Source organism: Solea senegalensis, linkage group LG8 (assembly GCF_019176455.1).
Source record: "Solea senegalensis isolate Sse05_10M linkage group LG8, IFAPA_SoseM_1, whole genome shotgun sequence".
Taxonomy (NCBI): domain Eukaryota; kingdom Metazoa; phylum Chordata; class Actinopteri; order Pleuronectiformes; family Soleidae; genus Solea; species Solea senegalensis.
This window is the reverse complement of record NC_058028.1, coordinates 25186086-25201860: the sequence shown is the minus strand read 5'-3', so window position 1 is coordinate 25201860 and position 15775 is coordinate 25186086. Positions and strand designations below refer to the sequence as shown.

The following is a 15775-nucleotide window of genomic DNA, read 5'->3' as shown; positions in this document are numbered from 1 at the left end:
TGACCAAAAGTGAGTTATCACGGAGCACAAATAATTTTTCTTGAACGTTTCTTGAACGTTTTTCACACAATCATTGCATGACGGGTCTCTTAACGTCTTCGACGCTTGGTTTTACGACATTATGAATCGACAGTGAAAGCACCAAAATGTACGGCGAGAAACATTTAATTTTTGATATTTAGCAAAACACGTAATGCCATGAATACACATTAAAATGTGGATGGTTGTTAAAGATTGTCATTTTAAACATATTTGCAATTAAAACCACAGAAAAAAAATACAGTTAATCACGTGAACGGCTACGTCATCGTGTCACAAGGTAAACAACATGGCGGCTTACTTGGTTTTATATTTCTGCTCCTAGCTAATGTTAAATTCACCCATATGTTGTTTGGTGTTTAAAATATAGTCTTCATATCATATTTTTTATATTTACAGAGGAAAAGCCCTGACAGGTGTTTATTTGCAGCTTCATCTGAAACAGTCGGACTTCCTAGTCATCTCTGTTGAAACCATGGCCTCATCGTTTGTCGTTGGGAATCAGTTCAGAGACAAAGTGACTGAGTTACTGGAAAAAACAGACTCGTCTTTGCCGCAAAGACTGAGAGAAGAACTGGAGGAGATTGTTCAAAAGCCACAACCGTCAACTTTGTCCTTCACTACAGCCAGAAAACTCAAGAACTACCTTCAAGAGCAAAGTAAAATTAAGCATCTGACACGTTTATGTGTATAGTGACTAATTGTACTGTGTAATGATTGCTATAATAACTATAATTATAAATACGTACTGGATAGGTGACTAAATCACCACGCATTGTAGTTAATTTGCAGTTCTGGCAATGTTGTCTTCTTGATATAAATGTTTGAATATGTTGTATTTAAGAATATTAATTGTAATATTTCACTTTGTTATAACATAATTCATAATGGGACCTTACTTTACGTCAACTTCTGATACCTTTGGAGATTGTTCAAGATTAAGGGGAAATGTTATGTATGTATGTTAAGTGCAACATAAAACTGGATAGAAATAAGTAACTAAATAAATAAGGCAATATGCAAATTTATTATGCCTCTAATGTAATTAAGATGTAACAATAATAAAATAAATCAACAGTAGTACAGTTGGTGATAATAACAAAGTTGTGTACATATTTTATATTAATTATTCAAATGTACATAATAATGATATAGATATAGATGATGGAGATACTATGAGTTGTGTGCAATATTGCAGATTTCTAATGATAATTTGTGTTAAAAGTCAGTCTGCGGGAAAGCATGCAATGCACCTTTGAAGCTGTAAAGCTAGAGTTAAATCATTTATGCTCATTTGTTGTCTTTTTTTTTTTTTTTTAATCATGGTTTTGTTTGTTTTTCTCTAGATCATCCTTTCTACCTGCATGAGTTGTTGGAGGACAGCTCATTGCACCTTCCTGAGGTTGTGAAGCCTCCCAGGGTTAGTGGATTCATTCATTCATCCTCAAAAATGAAATTTTCTTCAGGATTAATAAAGTAAACCATGTTCTCCACTGCTTGTCCTTGGGGGGATCGTGGGGAGAGCTGAGCAGGTCCACCCTGGCTTTATCACCAGCTTCTCACAGGGCAGAAAAAAAATAAAGTTTTTATTTTTTTAATTGAATGGAATTAATCTATGCCTCTCTCTTTTACTGCAGAACCCTGAGCTGGTCGCACGTTTGGAGAAGATCAAAGCCAAACTGGCCAATGAGGAATACAGTAGGATCACACGCAATGTCAACACACAGGTTAATCTCCATCCATCCATCTATTTTCTACCACTTTATATTATCAGGGTTTCCAGGGGCCCTTCAAAGTAAATAGACATGGATCATGGAAAGTGCTTGAATTTTGCGCAAGAAATAAGTTAAGTTGATATTAATAGGTAAACGTCTCCCTTGTTTGTTACAACACCGCCTACTGTTTCATGCCCTGTATTGCTTGTTGTACGTAGACTCGGCCTAAGCAAACGTCGAGTCCCTTATCTGGGACAATGCAGTGAGACGTAGTGGACATAAAGTGCATCTGATGTACTGCACATAGAGTATATAGCGATTTGCTAGTTTGTAACTCCTGTCCCTGGCTGGGCTTTTCAGATTTAAAAAGAGTATCACATGTACAGTAAACATGACAATAATATAAGACCGTATAAACACCACTTTATAAGACCTACAGTATTTCTCATCTAACTAATGCAATGTAAAAATGCACACACCTACACTGAATACACTTTACAGTTCAACCTTATTTAGTTTACTATGTTTTGGGTTTTGAAATCTTTTATCAGTTTTATTTCATTAGGCATCATCGCAGAACATGCTGCAAATCAATAAAAAACTACTAGTGGACACATGGGAGAAGCAACTCTTACAAGATGCCCTCTCATCTTACGCTTATGTTTACAGTTAAGAAGAAACTATGAGCTTGCAAACAGGATGGTGTTTGTAAGAAATATTTTTCACTAGATTTTTTGAATCTACAAATCGTCCAGTCGCCTGCACCCACTAAATAAATTAACATGGTAAATTACGATATTGCTTGAGCCACTAACACTGAGAATTTGACATAATGCATAATGTGACTCATTTCTAATTTAATTCAATTTTTCTCTGTCACCAGGAAATCAACAGAAGTGGAACATTAGCTGATTTTGGACGTGAAGGTTAGTCACATGTCTCACTCACATCAGCTGATTTCCTTTAGTGTCTATGCAGTGACGGAATTCTGTACGTCTGTGGCTCAGAATGGTCATGGTTTGATCCCTGGCTCGTCCAGTCATTCATCAAAGACTAGAGGAGTGTGGCATAGATACAAACCATTCACCGTTTGTCTTTCTCTCTGCAGTGAGATCGGTCAAGGCAGTGGTGGTGACTGTATTCAACTTTCTGGTCACTGTGATTGCAGCTTTTGCCTGTTCCTACATGGGCAGTCAGTACCTGTTCACTGAGACTACAGCGGTAAGACAACATCTAATCTTATGCCACTTTATTTGGAACACACAGCTCAGTCCAGAGCAATCCAATACCACAGACATGTCATTATCTCCACCCATGTAATAGTCGTTATGGTTTTTTGGTTGTTGTTTTTTTTTTTGTTGCATCTTAAAGGTGTTGATTTTTTGTTACACAACATCATTTAAGTATGTAGTAGTGATTCACTTTTATCACCTGCTAAAGTTGCAGTGTATTTGTGCTAGTATAAGGTACTGACACATATTCTGCTCACCCCTTGCACAATGTACCAGCTCACTTAGGTTATATATGTTAACTTAATCCACTTAAAGTTGCCTTTGTTACCTAACATTGACTCTTTTGTGTGTTTGCTCCTGGGTTGTTTTGCAGAGAGTGATATCAGCTGTGATTGCTGCCTCTGTAGTCGGTCTTGCTGAGTTGTACGTCCTGGTCCGGACCATGGAGGGAGAACTGGGGGAACCATAGCAGCCATGCACGATAAAGGAGGAACTCCAGCCAGATATTTTACTTCACTGTAAAAAATTACTCAGAGTTTTGTCTTTTATTTGTGAGAGACAACATTCCTTTTCTGTGACTTGTTTACTGAGAAATGTCTGCTTAATATGACATTCCACTTATCAAGATTCAAATCTAAATATGAAGCAGTTTTCTTATTTATTTCTTTTCATATTTGTCCTGAAATTACTTTTGGTTCTCTCTCTCCTCTTTTGATTCTCACATATAATTGTTTTTTATTTTTAATTAAATCATCAGTGCTAACTGAAGAGCTTTCAGCTAATTTAAGCTACTACTCTGAATAATGCTGTAGGTACTGTATGTGCTAAGGCTGCAATTAAAGATTATTTTCATAATTGATTAATCTTTCAATTATTTTCTCGATTAACCAATTACTTGTATGGTCTGTAAAATGTCAAATGTTTATCGGTGTTTGCCAAATGTGGGAGTGATGTTCTCAAATGTTTTGCTTTGTCCAAAAAACACCCAAACCCTTTTAATCAATTATCAATATAGTTGACAATTAATTTGGTAATTGATTAATAATTGAATAATGATTGCAGCTGTAGTTTGTGCACCATGTTGTTTTAAAAATATACTGTATATTTAAAAATATCTTTTCCAATAATGAATACATTTACACATTCCAATAATTTAAAGTCATAGTTCAGGTTGTTTTAGTTTCTGACACATAATCAGCACTGACTGCACTTAACTGAGAATTGGGATCTGAACCAGTGAACTTGCTGTGAGGCAACAATGCCAGTCACTTCCTCACTGTGTGCCCTATATACAGTATTTTCAATTAAAATTATGTATATATTATTACTAACTAATAAATACACGCAACAAGTCATAAAAACAAAAAATAACTTTGTGTTAGTGACTTAGTAACATTTATCAAGTTTCTGAGGGCAAAAATATGTTATTTCTTACAATTGGCTGATTCATAAATGATAATCAGCTATTGCTGATAATTAAAAGATGATTTGACAAACATCCCTGATGAAGACAATGAGGGATAGTTTCTGTTGGATAGTTGTTTTTCAGGCTGCTTTTGCTGTGTTTTGCTTGTTTTCCATATTTCAGCTCCTGTAAATAATATGTGACATCAGTAATTAAATGATATTTAATCATCACCTATCACTTTATCCTCCACATGAGTGTCGCTGGTGCTAATCCCAGCTGACACAGGGTGAAAGGAGGGGGACACCCTGGACAGGTCGTTGCAGGGTAAACTCACAGAGACTGACGGGGAGATCATGCAAAGTCTGTGGTACCAGGTGACAAACCTGGGGGTTATTTTGCTCTAAGGCAACAGTGCTAGCCACTATGCCGGCATGTGACCCTTCATGAATATTAAATAAATCATTTTATTACCAATTTCCACCTGACAGATGTATCTGCTGATCAGTGCTCACTGTAGTGATGAGTGCCTGGGTTTAAAGTCAACTGTAGATCACCAAAAATACAAACAAAACAACAGCAAGTGTCGTGATAAAAGACTTAACATTCCCACAACAATAACACGTTATTTCACAATTACAGTTTGATCTCCTCTCCAGCTATGACTTCATATTTTTTGTAAACTATCCCATCCTCCTCTTGTCAAGTTCTGTCATATCAGTGGTAGGATTAAAAGCTGAAACTACATCTGGAATACAAAATAAAAGTATCGCCCTAAGATCTGAGATTTGACACCCGGATTAAGGGTTTATTGAAAGATTATTTGGTATTAAAGCTTACTGTGATATGCAGGGATCTCTGTCCAGTGCTGGACGGATAGTGGGTGCTACTGTCTGTCATATTTGCCTCTGTATTACATTTCTCATGTAATATTTCAAAACTTAAATCCAGGCAGAATTGCAGAGCCAGTAAGCTGATAGACTCTGAGCTCTGGCTTTAATTTTGTTCTTATTTTTTTCTTTTTATTATTGTCTAACCCTGCTGATACTTAATAGGACAGGCAGATATGAAAAAACAATATTTTGACTTGGAAAATAATTATTCTTGTCATGGTATCTGTCTTAACCACAAGGAATCATTTTAATCAGGATGTTTTGAAAGATAATACTTGCAGGGTCGCAGCATTAAACATGTCACGGTTCAGCTTAGAGTGAGAAAACAGGAACCAGCATCTGTGAGACAAATCTATGACATGAACACAGAGAAGACAAGTGGGTGATGTGAAATATGAGGGATTCTATCAAACACTGATGTACTGATGAATATTACAAACCACCGGTGCTGTATGTGGCTCTTTTTACGACAAACATAACCTTTCTTCAATCAGAAAATATCAATTATAGACTGTTAATGTCTATTTATTACAATGAAACACCACTGGCAAGTGGAGGCCGACTCAAAAACTATACATTCTACCACGTCTGTACGTCTGTTTGTCCGTAATCAAGAAAGCTTGAAAAACTAGTTAGAAGGCAAGTAAAAAGGCTTCTACGTGGCTAAATGTGCAATGATAATATAAATATCTATTTCAAGAGGTGTGTAATAAGGGGGTTAGGATCCGAAACTGTAAACAAATGTTTGTTTTCGAATTATTCATTAGCCAAATAGCATTTAGCCGTCATTTTTACCCATTCCAAATTCAAACGGCAAACTAAAATACTGTACTCTGTCTAACATGCAATGATGTTATTATTCTACTACTACGAAAACTTTGAAAGTAAATGTATTATTGCATGTGAGTAGTACGGAGCCTAAATCTAACATGCTAATGAACAATTCAAATAGACCTACACAATTTTGGCTAATGTATAAATACTAGAATGTTGGATAAAGATAACAATAATAATAATGAAATAGATACACAAATGGTGAGGAACTGAACGCATAGATAATTAGTGACCTAACAGTATATATATAAATCAATGAAACCATCGGTTGTAACTGACTAAAATAGTTAGCTAAAAGTAGCCTAATTGATGAATTGTTAAAATATCTAAGCTAATGAATATTCGATTTTTAAAAAGGCCTAAATAACAACATATATGACTTGAAAATGTCCTAATAGAGTTAATGGTCATAGATTACTACTAACACGGTTTTACTCTAATTTGTAGACAATGTATTTTGATGTACCTGCAGTGTAGCTTCAAATTATAGCAGTATATGAATTTTAGCCATACTGCATAGCATAGAGTATGAAGTATTCCAATATAAATTTGCATTAATGTCAATGCATTACTGTAGAAACCAACAAAACAGCTGTCTTTGATAACTGATAATAGTGATAATGCTGAGAGGGACCCAAAAATAGCTAAAACCGCAGGGCAGTTCTGACATAGTCTCATATAATGTGTGGTTTGGATTCAGGAGCAAACATTACAAACTGAACTTGTGGTGTGGGGGGAAAAATATTTTTATTCCCTAATTCATGTAGCACATCACTGGAAACACAATGACAAAGAAGAACCAATAACAACACATTTACAACTGTACTGCAGGGTTGTTGTTGTTGTTGGGGTTTTTTCAAACATAGGACAGACTTTTGTAAAACAAGGAGTGGCCGCTGACTACAAAAATATTCCGCACCATACATGGTCACATGGTCATCAGAATTCAAGGAAGTTGGTGACAATGGCAGCGTTGTAGATTAGGTCTGAGATGTAGCCCATGGAGGTCTGAGCTCCTATCTGTGGGTGGGGATGGTGGTGGTGGTGATGTCCTTGCCCCTCACTCACCTCCCAGTGCATCTGCTGTGGGTGAGAAGGGACGACCTGGTCCACAGAGGCATGTCCTCCACCTCCAGTGTTGCCTCCATACATGGCCTGATGAGACCCTACTGGAACCATGCTCTGAGGCTTGAAGCTCTTGAAAGCCTGATATGGGCGAGACAGGGCGGAGTGTTGAGTCTGCCTGCTGACGGGCTGGGGAAATGAAAAACCTGGGAATGCCGGTCCCATATGCTGCTGCTGCTGCTGCTGCTGCCGATGATGCTGCTGCCGATGGTGCTGCTGCTGCTCCTCCTGCTCCCACGGACGAGCCTGTGAAGCCTTGCAGGGGCCTGATGTGGGCTGCTGGTGGAGAGATGAGGAGGACAGAGGTGTCGATACAGGGTTGTTGTAGATTTGGATCCAGTCGGAGTAGATTTGTGAAACATCATCTGAGTGGTGGCTCTGCTCCTGCCTGAAGATGTCTTGCAGTGTGGTTTGAGTGGAGAAAGTCATGGATGCAGGAGAGGACTCTGTGGTCACTCTACCTCCCAGGACAAGCTTGGTGGACCTGGAGAGTCTACCGGTCTTGATACTTCTGGCTCGTCTGTTTTGGAACCACACCTGAGGAAATTGGTGTTTTAATATCCAGATCATATAAATTACACCCAATATTACGTTCATGATTCTCAACCTGCACTGTGCAGCAGCACCACTTCAAATCTGAGCTCAGATCATTCTGAGGTGATGACTGGTATCTCAACCAGGTCACAGTTGTAAGTAGCAACTGGACATTAAAAAGCCATTAAAACACATGAAACTTTGCCCAGATTTTAGAATCCTTGCTTTGTGATGTATTTATATTTGATTTTCATTAATACATTCATTTGTACATTTTGATGTGGTTTCCTATGCTGTAGATGCTATGTATATTCTATATATGTATATACTGTAATTATATATATATATATGTACATATATATATATATATGTACATATATATATATATGTACATATAACATCCGGCATTAAGTCAAGCACATTGTGGATTTTCTCAGAGATCCACTCTTTCCTCCTTTATGTCATTTTTCCAGTGCAGTGAAATGTGATGTTTTTTTTATACTAAACTTTTCTACCTCCTTCGAGTAGGAACTTTAATGTAATATTATAACATTTGTTTTTGCCTCTAGTCACAAATGTTATTTGCCTGTGTTCCCTTAAGAATCTTAAAACACAGCTGCTTACAACTCAACCAAGATATTGTTTCTTCTGCTGGTAGCTTGTACCCTGTAATGTGATAATTAAGAATATTGACCTGTCCCTGGTATTTATTCACCTGAATCTTGCTCTCAGGCAAGTGTGTGTGTGCAGCCAGCCGCTCCCTCAGTGTGATGTCTGGGTATGGAGTGACAGCGAAGGCCTGCTCCAGCTCTGACAGCTGCGCTCGGCTGAAGATGGTCCTCTTCCTCTTCCTCTGAGCTTCTGTGGAGCCTGTGGCTCTGTTGGGATCTGGAGATGACGCTGCGCTCTCACTGCACACGTCCTCCACTGAAACCACACACACCACAGGCACAATCTCAGTCATATACAGTCAAATCTAATACATTCTTAATAAATGAAATTCAAATGTTGAAATCAAGGGAAGTGGATCATTTTGTGAGGGTGTTTTCAATTTAAATTTTAACAATAACAATAACAATTTAATTTGGCATTTTTTTATATAAAATTGTCAAACATTTTAAAATAATTATATAATAAAATGTGTATGTCATATATTTATGAAAAATACATATATAAATGCAATATAAATCATTTTTAAACAGACACAATAAGCAAGTGCGAAACAAACAAATACAGTAAAAATATCCTGCATTTTAATGGCATTTAACAAGTAAAACAGAGTAAAATCAAATACTTATAATATGTGACCAGAAAATTAAGTTTGCATTCGTCAAACATAAAAAACAAGTTTAGATCTGATTTTTTTCTCTTTTTTTATGTTTAATACAACAGACAAAATAAAAAACAAAAGTTGCTTTTCAATGTCAACTTCTCTGACTTCACACAGATGACATTTCTGTAATATCATTACATTATTATTGTAAACAGTTTAATATTTTAATACTGACCAGATACAAAAATGCATTTTTGCAGTTGACCTTCTGGTTCATTAATTTACATCATATTATTCAAGTAATAAATAGATCTTTTAATCTGTTTAATCTGTTGCGATGTTCAGGGTACATTTTTAATTAAGGGTACATAATTAATTAAAAGTTATTATCATTATTATTATTGTTATAATACCTTTGTAGTGATCCCGTTCTCCAAACAACCCTTTAAAATCTTTGAAATGCATCATGTCTCCCTGCTGCTCCTGCTTGATGCTTGAAGAAAAGTCAGAGTCCATGAACAGAGCCATAACCTCACAAGCCATAAACACACACACACACAAAAGAGTATTTTAGCTGAAGAGCTCGGCTGTTACTGCTGCTCAGAGCAGAGGAGGAGTTTCCACTTCACCTCTTATACCCTGCAGATCAGTGGGGAGACCTCCCACACCCACTAACCCACACCCACCCACCGTCCTGCAAAACCAGGTGTTTTGCACCTCTGCCTCAGCTGTAGCTGTTTTTATGTTGCATTACATCATGTGATCTTCAAGTCAAATGATTTTAAAAACAATTTAAAGTGGTTTGACACTGTGCCGACAAACAATAAATCTATACGAAAAGATGACACGTGGTGTGATACAACAACAACAACAATAATAAAAAAGAACCATTCATATATTTATTTACATAATCCACTTGCTGGCAGCCGTGTTTCAGAGGCTTTGGGGACTTTGGTGGAGCTGGGGGCTAAAGGAGGCACTACATCAAACCAGACCACATCTATCAACAAATTGAACCAAACCACAAAATAACAGTATATGTATCAGTTGGTAGTGCATTCCCGGTTCAGACATTGACTCTTGTTAACATTTTTGAGGCAGATTATACTCACTCACCATTGTCTTGGTGTGAAAACCTGGAGCTTCTGGCAGAAATCTGGAGACATGAAGTCTCATTACGGGGAGAAATTATGAAAAATATATGAGGGTCCTAACAAAATTGTAATTCAATTCCTACTGGCTCATTTAAAAAAATTAAATAACTCAAAATAATTAATTAACATCTGGAAAATATGATTTGATGGTGGAAAACTTACAAATACTGAGATATCAACAGATGGTAAATGCCAGAAAGTGCAACATAAAAGCATAAATCACAAGACTGAAACTCACATTTCACTGCTCTACATGAGTGTTGATAAGGCAGAAAGACAGAGAGGACAAATGTGTGGACTGATGAGGAAACGATAGCATTCCTCCACTTAATGACAGAAGTAATTATCATTGAGGGAAGCAGCAATGAAAAGACATTCACTGATCACTACAGACGTACATAACAAAAAACGTCAATTAAATGACTTAAACAATGTGTTTATATAAACATGTATTCGCTGTTACTGATGTATAAATAAAGGGTTGTAGAGAAAAGGAGAAAATCGAGTTTGTCCAGTTTGTCCAAGTCGCATTCCGTACTCAGCTGTCCAACATGGCTGACTGACTCATACACTCACTAACGGAAGCGAGAAGAAAATCATTCTTCAGAATCTAAAGTGGTCAGTGACGTTATTTGGTGACGGTATCACCACCGAACGACTGAACGCACCGCGATTATCTGTCAGTATTTTGGCTTATGTTTGTGAAAATGTAGCGTTAGTCTCGTGCTAACTATAGTAGCAGGTACTTGTTAGCATGTTCGCAGCGCTGTTATACAGGTACGTTTGTTTATGTTTTGTTAAAGTGTTCATACGTGTGTTTACCTGTTAGTCTTTTCATGTGTGTCCGTTTGTGTAGTAATAGTGTTTTGACTTGTTGCTCTGTGCTTAGTTAAACCCAAGTGAAATGTACCAGCATGTCACTTTGTTTCAGTGTAAGTTATGTATAAGTTATGTTCAACTGTACCAACAGTTAACTGTGAGCATGTCGGTTTGTGCAAAGTTTAATTGTTGTGTCAGTTAGCCGTTAGCGTGTTGTGCTAAGTTAAACACACATGTCATTACATTCATATTACAGATATATTTCATTCACTGTTGACCGTTAATGCCAACCCCGCACACACATAAACACCCGCCTGTGATTGGCTGATTTTGGCTTTGATGCATTGACGTCACAAAGGTCCTTCTTTTTTGGCTTTGATACGTCACCATGTACAGACTATATAAGAACGCCTGCACTCAGTTATGATCAGAGTTAAAGCGAGGAAGGATTGAGACAGGAAAACAAACAGCTCTGGGGTGATTTGATCTGTGAATATAGACAGAATCAATATCTAGACTCTGCAAGACACAGTCCACTGCCTTTGATACAAGGTCCAGCATCTTCCAGAGAGAAAAAACAGTCTCTGAGACAGTGAGTGGAAACACTGCAGAAGGACTTTAGCCATGAAGGCCCAACTGAAGGAGATGCTGCTGATAAATGAAGAGAGGAAAGAGCAGTCTTGTACCAGAGCTCACATTACCTGCCCGGCTGAGCTCGTCCAGAGAGAGGAGGAAGTCGGGTGCAGTGAAGCACAACCGATGGCTGAATGTGAGTTTCTAGTGTCATGCCCATCCCTGGACCTGAGACACAGTCCTGAGGCCTGGACTGACACTGAGGATTGGCAGCACCTGGAGGAGGAGTGGAGGACGAAGGAGAGAGAGGCAAACCACCAGATCTTTATGCTGCACAAGCTTTCTACCAATGGGCCGACCATGGAGCAGATGAAGACAGAGCCTCTCATCAGACCTCTCCCCATACGTCCCTCCTACTATCCCCAATTCTCCCTTGCACCAACCTCCACTTCAGCTCCCCTCTTTCTTCATCGACAGTCTCCTGCATTTACCCCTTCCTCCGAGACACTCTTTAAACCCTTCACGCCGTCCTACTACCCACAGAACACTGCTTAACCCAAACTAGCCTTTTGCCTGTCTTTATATAAATGTATACATGTACATACAGAATATTATTGTTGTAAATAAATGTGTTCAAATGAATTTTATTTCTCTGTCTGTTTTTTTAAAAAATATTATCAGTTTAATTTCTTAATATATTCAAACATGAGGTCAAAAAGTAAAACTCTTGCCACTCAGTAATCTTGGTGATGACTCCAGACTCAAGACCAGGATCAGGCACCTCTTCAATCTGAAGACAACTCCGGTCATGTCAATATTCTAGTAACATCAGTACATAAAAGCTGCTGCTGGTAATCTGCTCTCTCCTCTTGCAAATAAATGTCCATTCACTAACTCACCACTAGGGGGCAGCGCATTTTCATTGCAAAGTGCTAGATCAGGTTGATGTGGGCGCTCAGCTGCTGCTGGTGGAGGATGGAAAGGTTTGAGGTGGTTGTAGAAGAACTGGAAACACACTTTGTCATCATGTCATCCACCTTGATCAGCTGATCACAGCCTCACTTCAGGCTGCAGACACAAAGAAACACAAGTCTGCAACTATATAACTAAATCAACACAGAATTTAAACAACATCATAATTCATTCATTGCTGGCAGAAAAATAAATCTGAATGAGCATTTATGGATCAAAGGATTTTTCCTTCACTTCATAAGTTCATAGTTTACCCAAATGGTTAAATGGTTCAATGCATTTTGTGTTGATTAACTCCGTTGTTGTTCTGTCACATGAAACGTGATAGACAATGACTTGGCTGTATCAACAACAAATAAGTCCTAATAAGAATATCAACCTAACTGTACAAAAATGTTTTACATAAACAATAAAGCTCATTAATATAGAGTTGAAGCAGACGTTCACTGATCACTACAGACATACATAACTAAAAACGACAATTAAATGACTTCAACAATGTGTTTATATAAACATGTATTCGCTGTTACTGATGTATAAATAAAGGGTTGTAGAGAAAAGGAGAAAATCGAGTTTGTCCAGTTTGTCCAAGCCGCATTCCGTACTCAGCTGTCCAACATGGCTGACCGACTCATACACTCACTAACGGAAGCGAGAAGAATTTTTTTTATTTTTTCTTATTCAAGAATAGGAACATACAGACATTTAGCCGTAAGGATATACAGAAATTAGTATATACAGATTAATAGAAAGTGCATATCAGTAATACACGAAACAAGTAATACAAATCACATATATACCAAATAGAAAACATAAAAATAAATAGTGCAATGTAAATGAATAAATAACTAAATAAGCACACAAAAAGACAAGCCATAATATCTTAAATAGGGGCTACGGAGAATAACTCATCGAAATACAGTAATATGCGTTAAAGTAGATGATAAAGTATCCTCTATAAGGTTGAATTCAACTGTGAAACTGTTAATGTTAGGGAAGGATTCAGAGAATCGTGCTTTATGAATATTGAATTTGCCTTTTGCAAGAATGAGATTTGCCATGTGACTTAAAGATCTGTTGCTGCAATTAAATTCAGTGACAATATCCTTTGGGGCAATTGCTATGACATGACCAGTCCTGTTCTGAATAAACTTCTCAACGTCTCTCCAAAAAAACAAAAGAAAAGGGGCAGTGATAAAACAGATGTAAAGTCGTTTCTGGCTCAGTTTTGCAAATTTGGAAATGATTGTGTTACATGGATAAATATTATGTAAGATTTTAAAATGAACTTCTCTGATTTTATTCCAAACACAAAACTGAAAGGGGCATAACCATGCTTTGTGCCACTTTATATTATCAAATTGTGAATTCCAGAAAGATTTGCTTTTGGGTGAAATCTTGTTTTGAATCTCTTTCCTTATATGTTTGTTTGTACACTTTTCATCTGTTAATGGTATCCCACCAATAAGTAGAGAAGGCACTTGAGGATCAATATTTTGATGGCCAAGGTGACATTTCATTAATTCAGTTATGCCTGTGGGAATAGCTCGCGTTACAGAAATCAACTCTCTATAAATGATAGGAAAAGATTTCATTCTTAGAAATTGTTCATAACTATAAAGATGACGTTTATTATCAAACAAAGCAGAAACATAGATAATACCCCTTTCAATCCAGGCCTCCCTATGTAGACTTCTTGTTAACAGTAATATCACTGTTATTCCAAATAAGAGTTTTATTTTGGTGCCGGGAGATTTATTGTTTTTAAGTTGGGCAATCGAATCAGAAACCTCTGCTATCGTAAGAGGGGTGTCACAATAATCTTTGTCTGCCATATCAATCTTTCTCACGTTTCTCAGTCTTAACAACTTCATATTTTAACAGAGAATTGTTTAATTTCCAGTAACAGGATCTATGGATTGAGTTAGATGCATTAAATTGGATGCTTATATGGATTGCTCTATGGTCAGTGAGGGGCGTGGCAAGGATATTTACTGTAATTCTCTCTTTATCAATGTTATTGGATAGCAGCCAAACATCAATACGAGACTGACAGGATCCTGATCTTTTGCTCCAAGTGAAGGATCTTTCATCAGGGAATTTTTCTCTCCACACATCAACCAAGTTAAATTTTCCAATAAGTGTTTTAAGGTTTGTGCTGAGGGAGGAGGGCCGCCCAGGGGGCATCTGTCAATAGCATTATCTAGGGCAATATTAAAGTCTCCACCAATTAAAAGAAGAGAGTTTGGGTATTTGCTGAGCTAAAATATAATCCTTTCCTCCAATGCATCAAGTAGCTTATCATTGTCAAGTTTATTATTATAACCGTAAAGATTCAACATTATAATATAAATATTATTGATTCTAAATACAAGACATAGGTAGTGTCCTAAGGAGTCACAGTCTGAACGCAGGACATCATCAGTTAAAGTATTTTCAAGAGATCTGCGTGGTTACTCCAGCAGATCTCTCTGAGCCATGACAAAACCAGATATCATTACCCCATTGTGATTTTCAAAAGTAAACATCAGCACATATGAAGTGACTGTCTTGAAAAAAAAACAAAAATCCGTATGAAGTTGTTTGGCACATAAAAATAAGGCTTTCCTTTTACAAATCTGTCTTAGGCCCCTGGTATTTAAAGAAACAATAGAAAACGACAAAGTTATTAGTGAACACGAACAAGAAATAGACTAGAAAGTGATCAACAACCAGTAAGGTAAGAGTGTATTACAGGATAAGAGGACCGAGTGCTGCGTTATATACTGAAGAAAATAGAAGAAAATCATTCTTCAGAATCTAAAGTGGTCAGTGACGTTATTTGGTGACGGTATCACCACCGAACGACTGAACGCACCGCGATTATCTGTCAGTATTTTGGCTTATGTTTGTGAAAATGTAGCGTTAGTCTCGTGCTAACTATAGTAGCAGGTACTTGTTAGCATGTTCGCTGCGCTGTTATACAGGTACGTTTGTTTATGTTTTGTTAAAGTGTTCTTACGTGTGTTTACCTGTTAGCCTTTTCATGTGTGTCCGTTTGTGTAGTAATAGTGTTTTGACTTGTTGCTCTGTGCTTAGTTAAACCCAAGTGAAATGTACCAGCATGTCACTCTGTTTCAGTGTAAGTTATGTATAAGTTATGTTCAACTGTACCAACAGTTAACTGTGAGCATGTCGGTTTGTGCAAAGTTTAATTGTTGTGTCAGT

General features: G+C 37.2%; 2 protein-coding genes across 2 annotated transcripts; one reads left to right on the top strand and one right to left on the bottom strand.

Moving 5' to 3' along the window:
• Window positions 1-302: 302 nt before the first annotated feature.
• Window positions 303-3845, top strand: tmem199 (transmembrane protein 199). The gene is made up of 6 exons (XM_044032096.1): window positions 303-698; window positions 1386-1459; window positions 1677-1766; window positions 2638-2680; window positions 2863-2975; window positions 3360-3845. Exons 1-6 carry the CDS (start codon window positions 515-517, stop codon window positions 3453-3455), a joined length of 600 nt encoding a protein of 199 aa, XP_043888031.1. The 5' UTR covers window positions 303-514; the 3' UTR covers window positions 3456-3845.
• Window positions 3846-6864: 3019 nt separating this feature from the next.
• Window positions 6865-9638, bottom strand: sebox (SEBOX homeobox). Its single transcript, XM_044032770.1, has 3 exons — window positions 9464-9638; window positions 8493-8704; window positions 6865-7780 (listed from the first exon to the last, which is right to left on the bottom strand). Exons 1-3 carry the CDS (start codon window positions 9591-9593, stop codon window positions 7058-7060), a joined length of 1065 nt encoding a protein of 354 aa, XP_043888705.1. The 5' UTR covers window positions 9594-9638; the 3' UTR covers window positions 6865-7057.
• Window positions 9639-15775: the final 6137 nt, after the last annotated feature.

Excerpts from the sequence above, each read along its gene's own strand:
- tmem199 (XM_044032096.1), top strand. The coding sequence starts at position 515 with ATGGCCTCATCGTTTGTCGTTGGGAATCAGTTCAGAGACAAAGTGACT. Across the intron at positions 699-1,385 it reads GAACTACCTTCAAGAGCAAA|ATCATCCTTTCTACCTGCAT; the intron begins GTAAAATTAAGC and ends GTTTTTCTCTAG. Across the intron at positions 2,681-2,862 it reads AGCTGATTTTGGACGTGAAG|TGAGATCGGTCAAGGCAGTG; the intron begins GTTAGTCACATG and ends TTCTCTCTGCAG.
- sebox (XM_044032770.1), bottom strand. The coding sequence starts at position 9,593 with ATGGCTTGTGAGGTTATGGCTCTGTTCATGGACTCTGACTTTTCTTCA. Across the intron at positions 8,705-9,463 it reads AGAACGGGATCACTACAAAG|TGGAGGACGTGTGCAGTGAG; the intron begins GTATTATAACAA and ends GTGTGGTTTCAG. Across the intron at positions 7,781-8,492 it reads TGCCTGAGAGCAAGATTCAG|GTGTGGTTCCAAAACAGACG; the intron begins GTGAATAAATAC and ends CAATTTCCTCAG.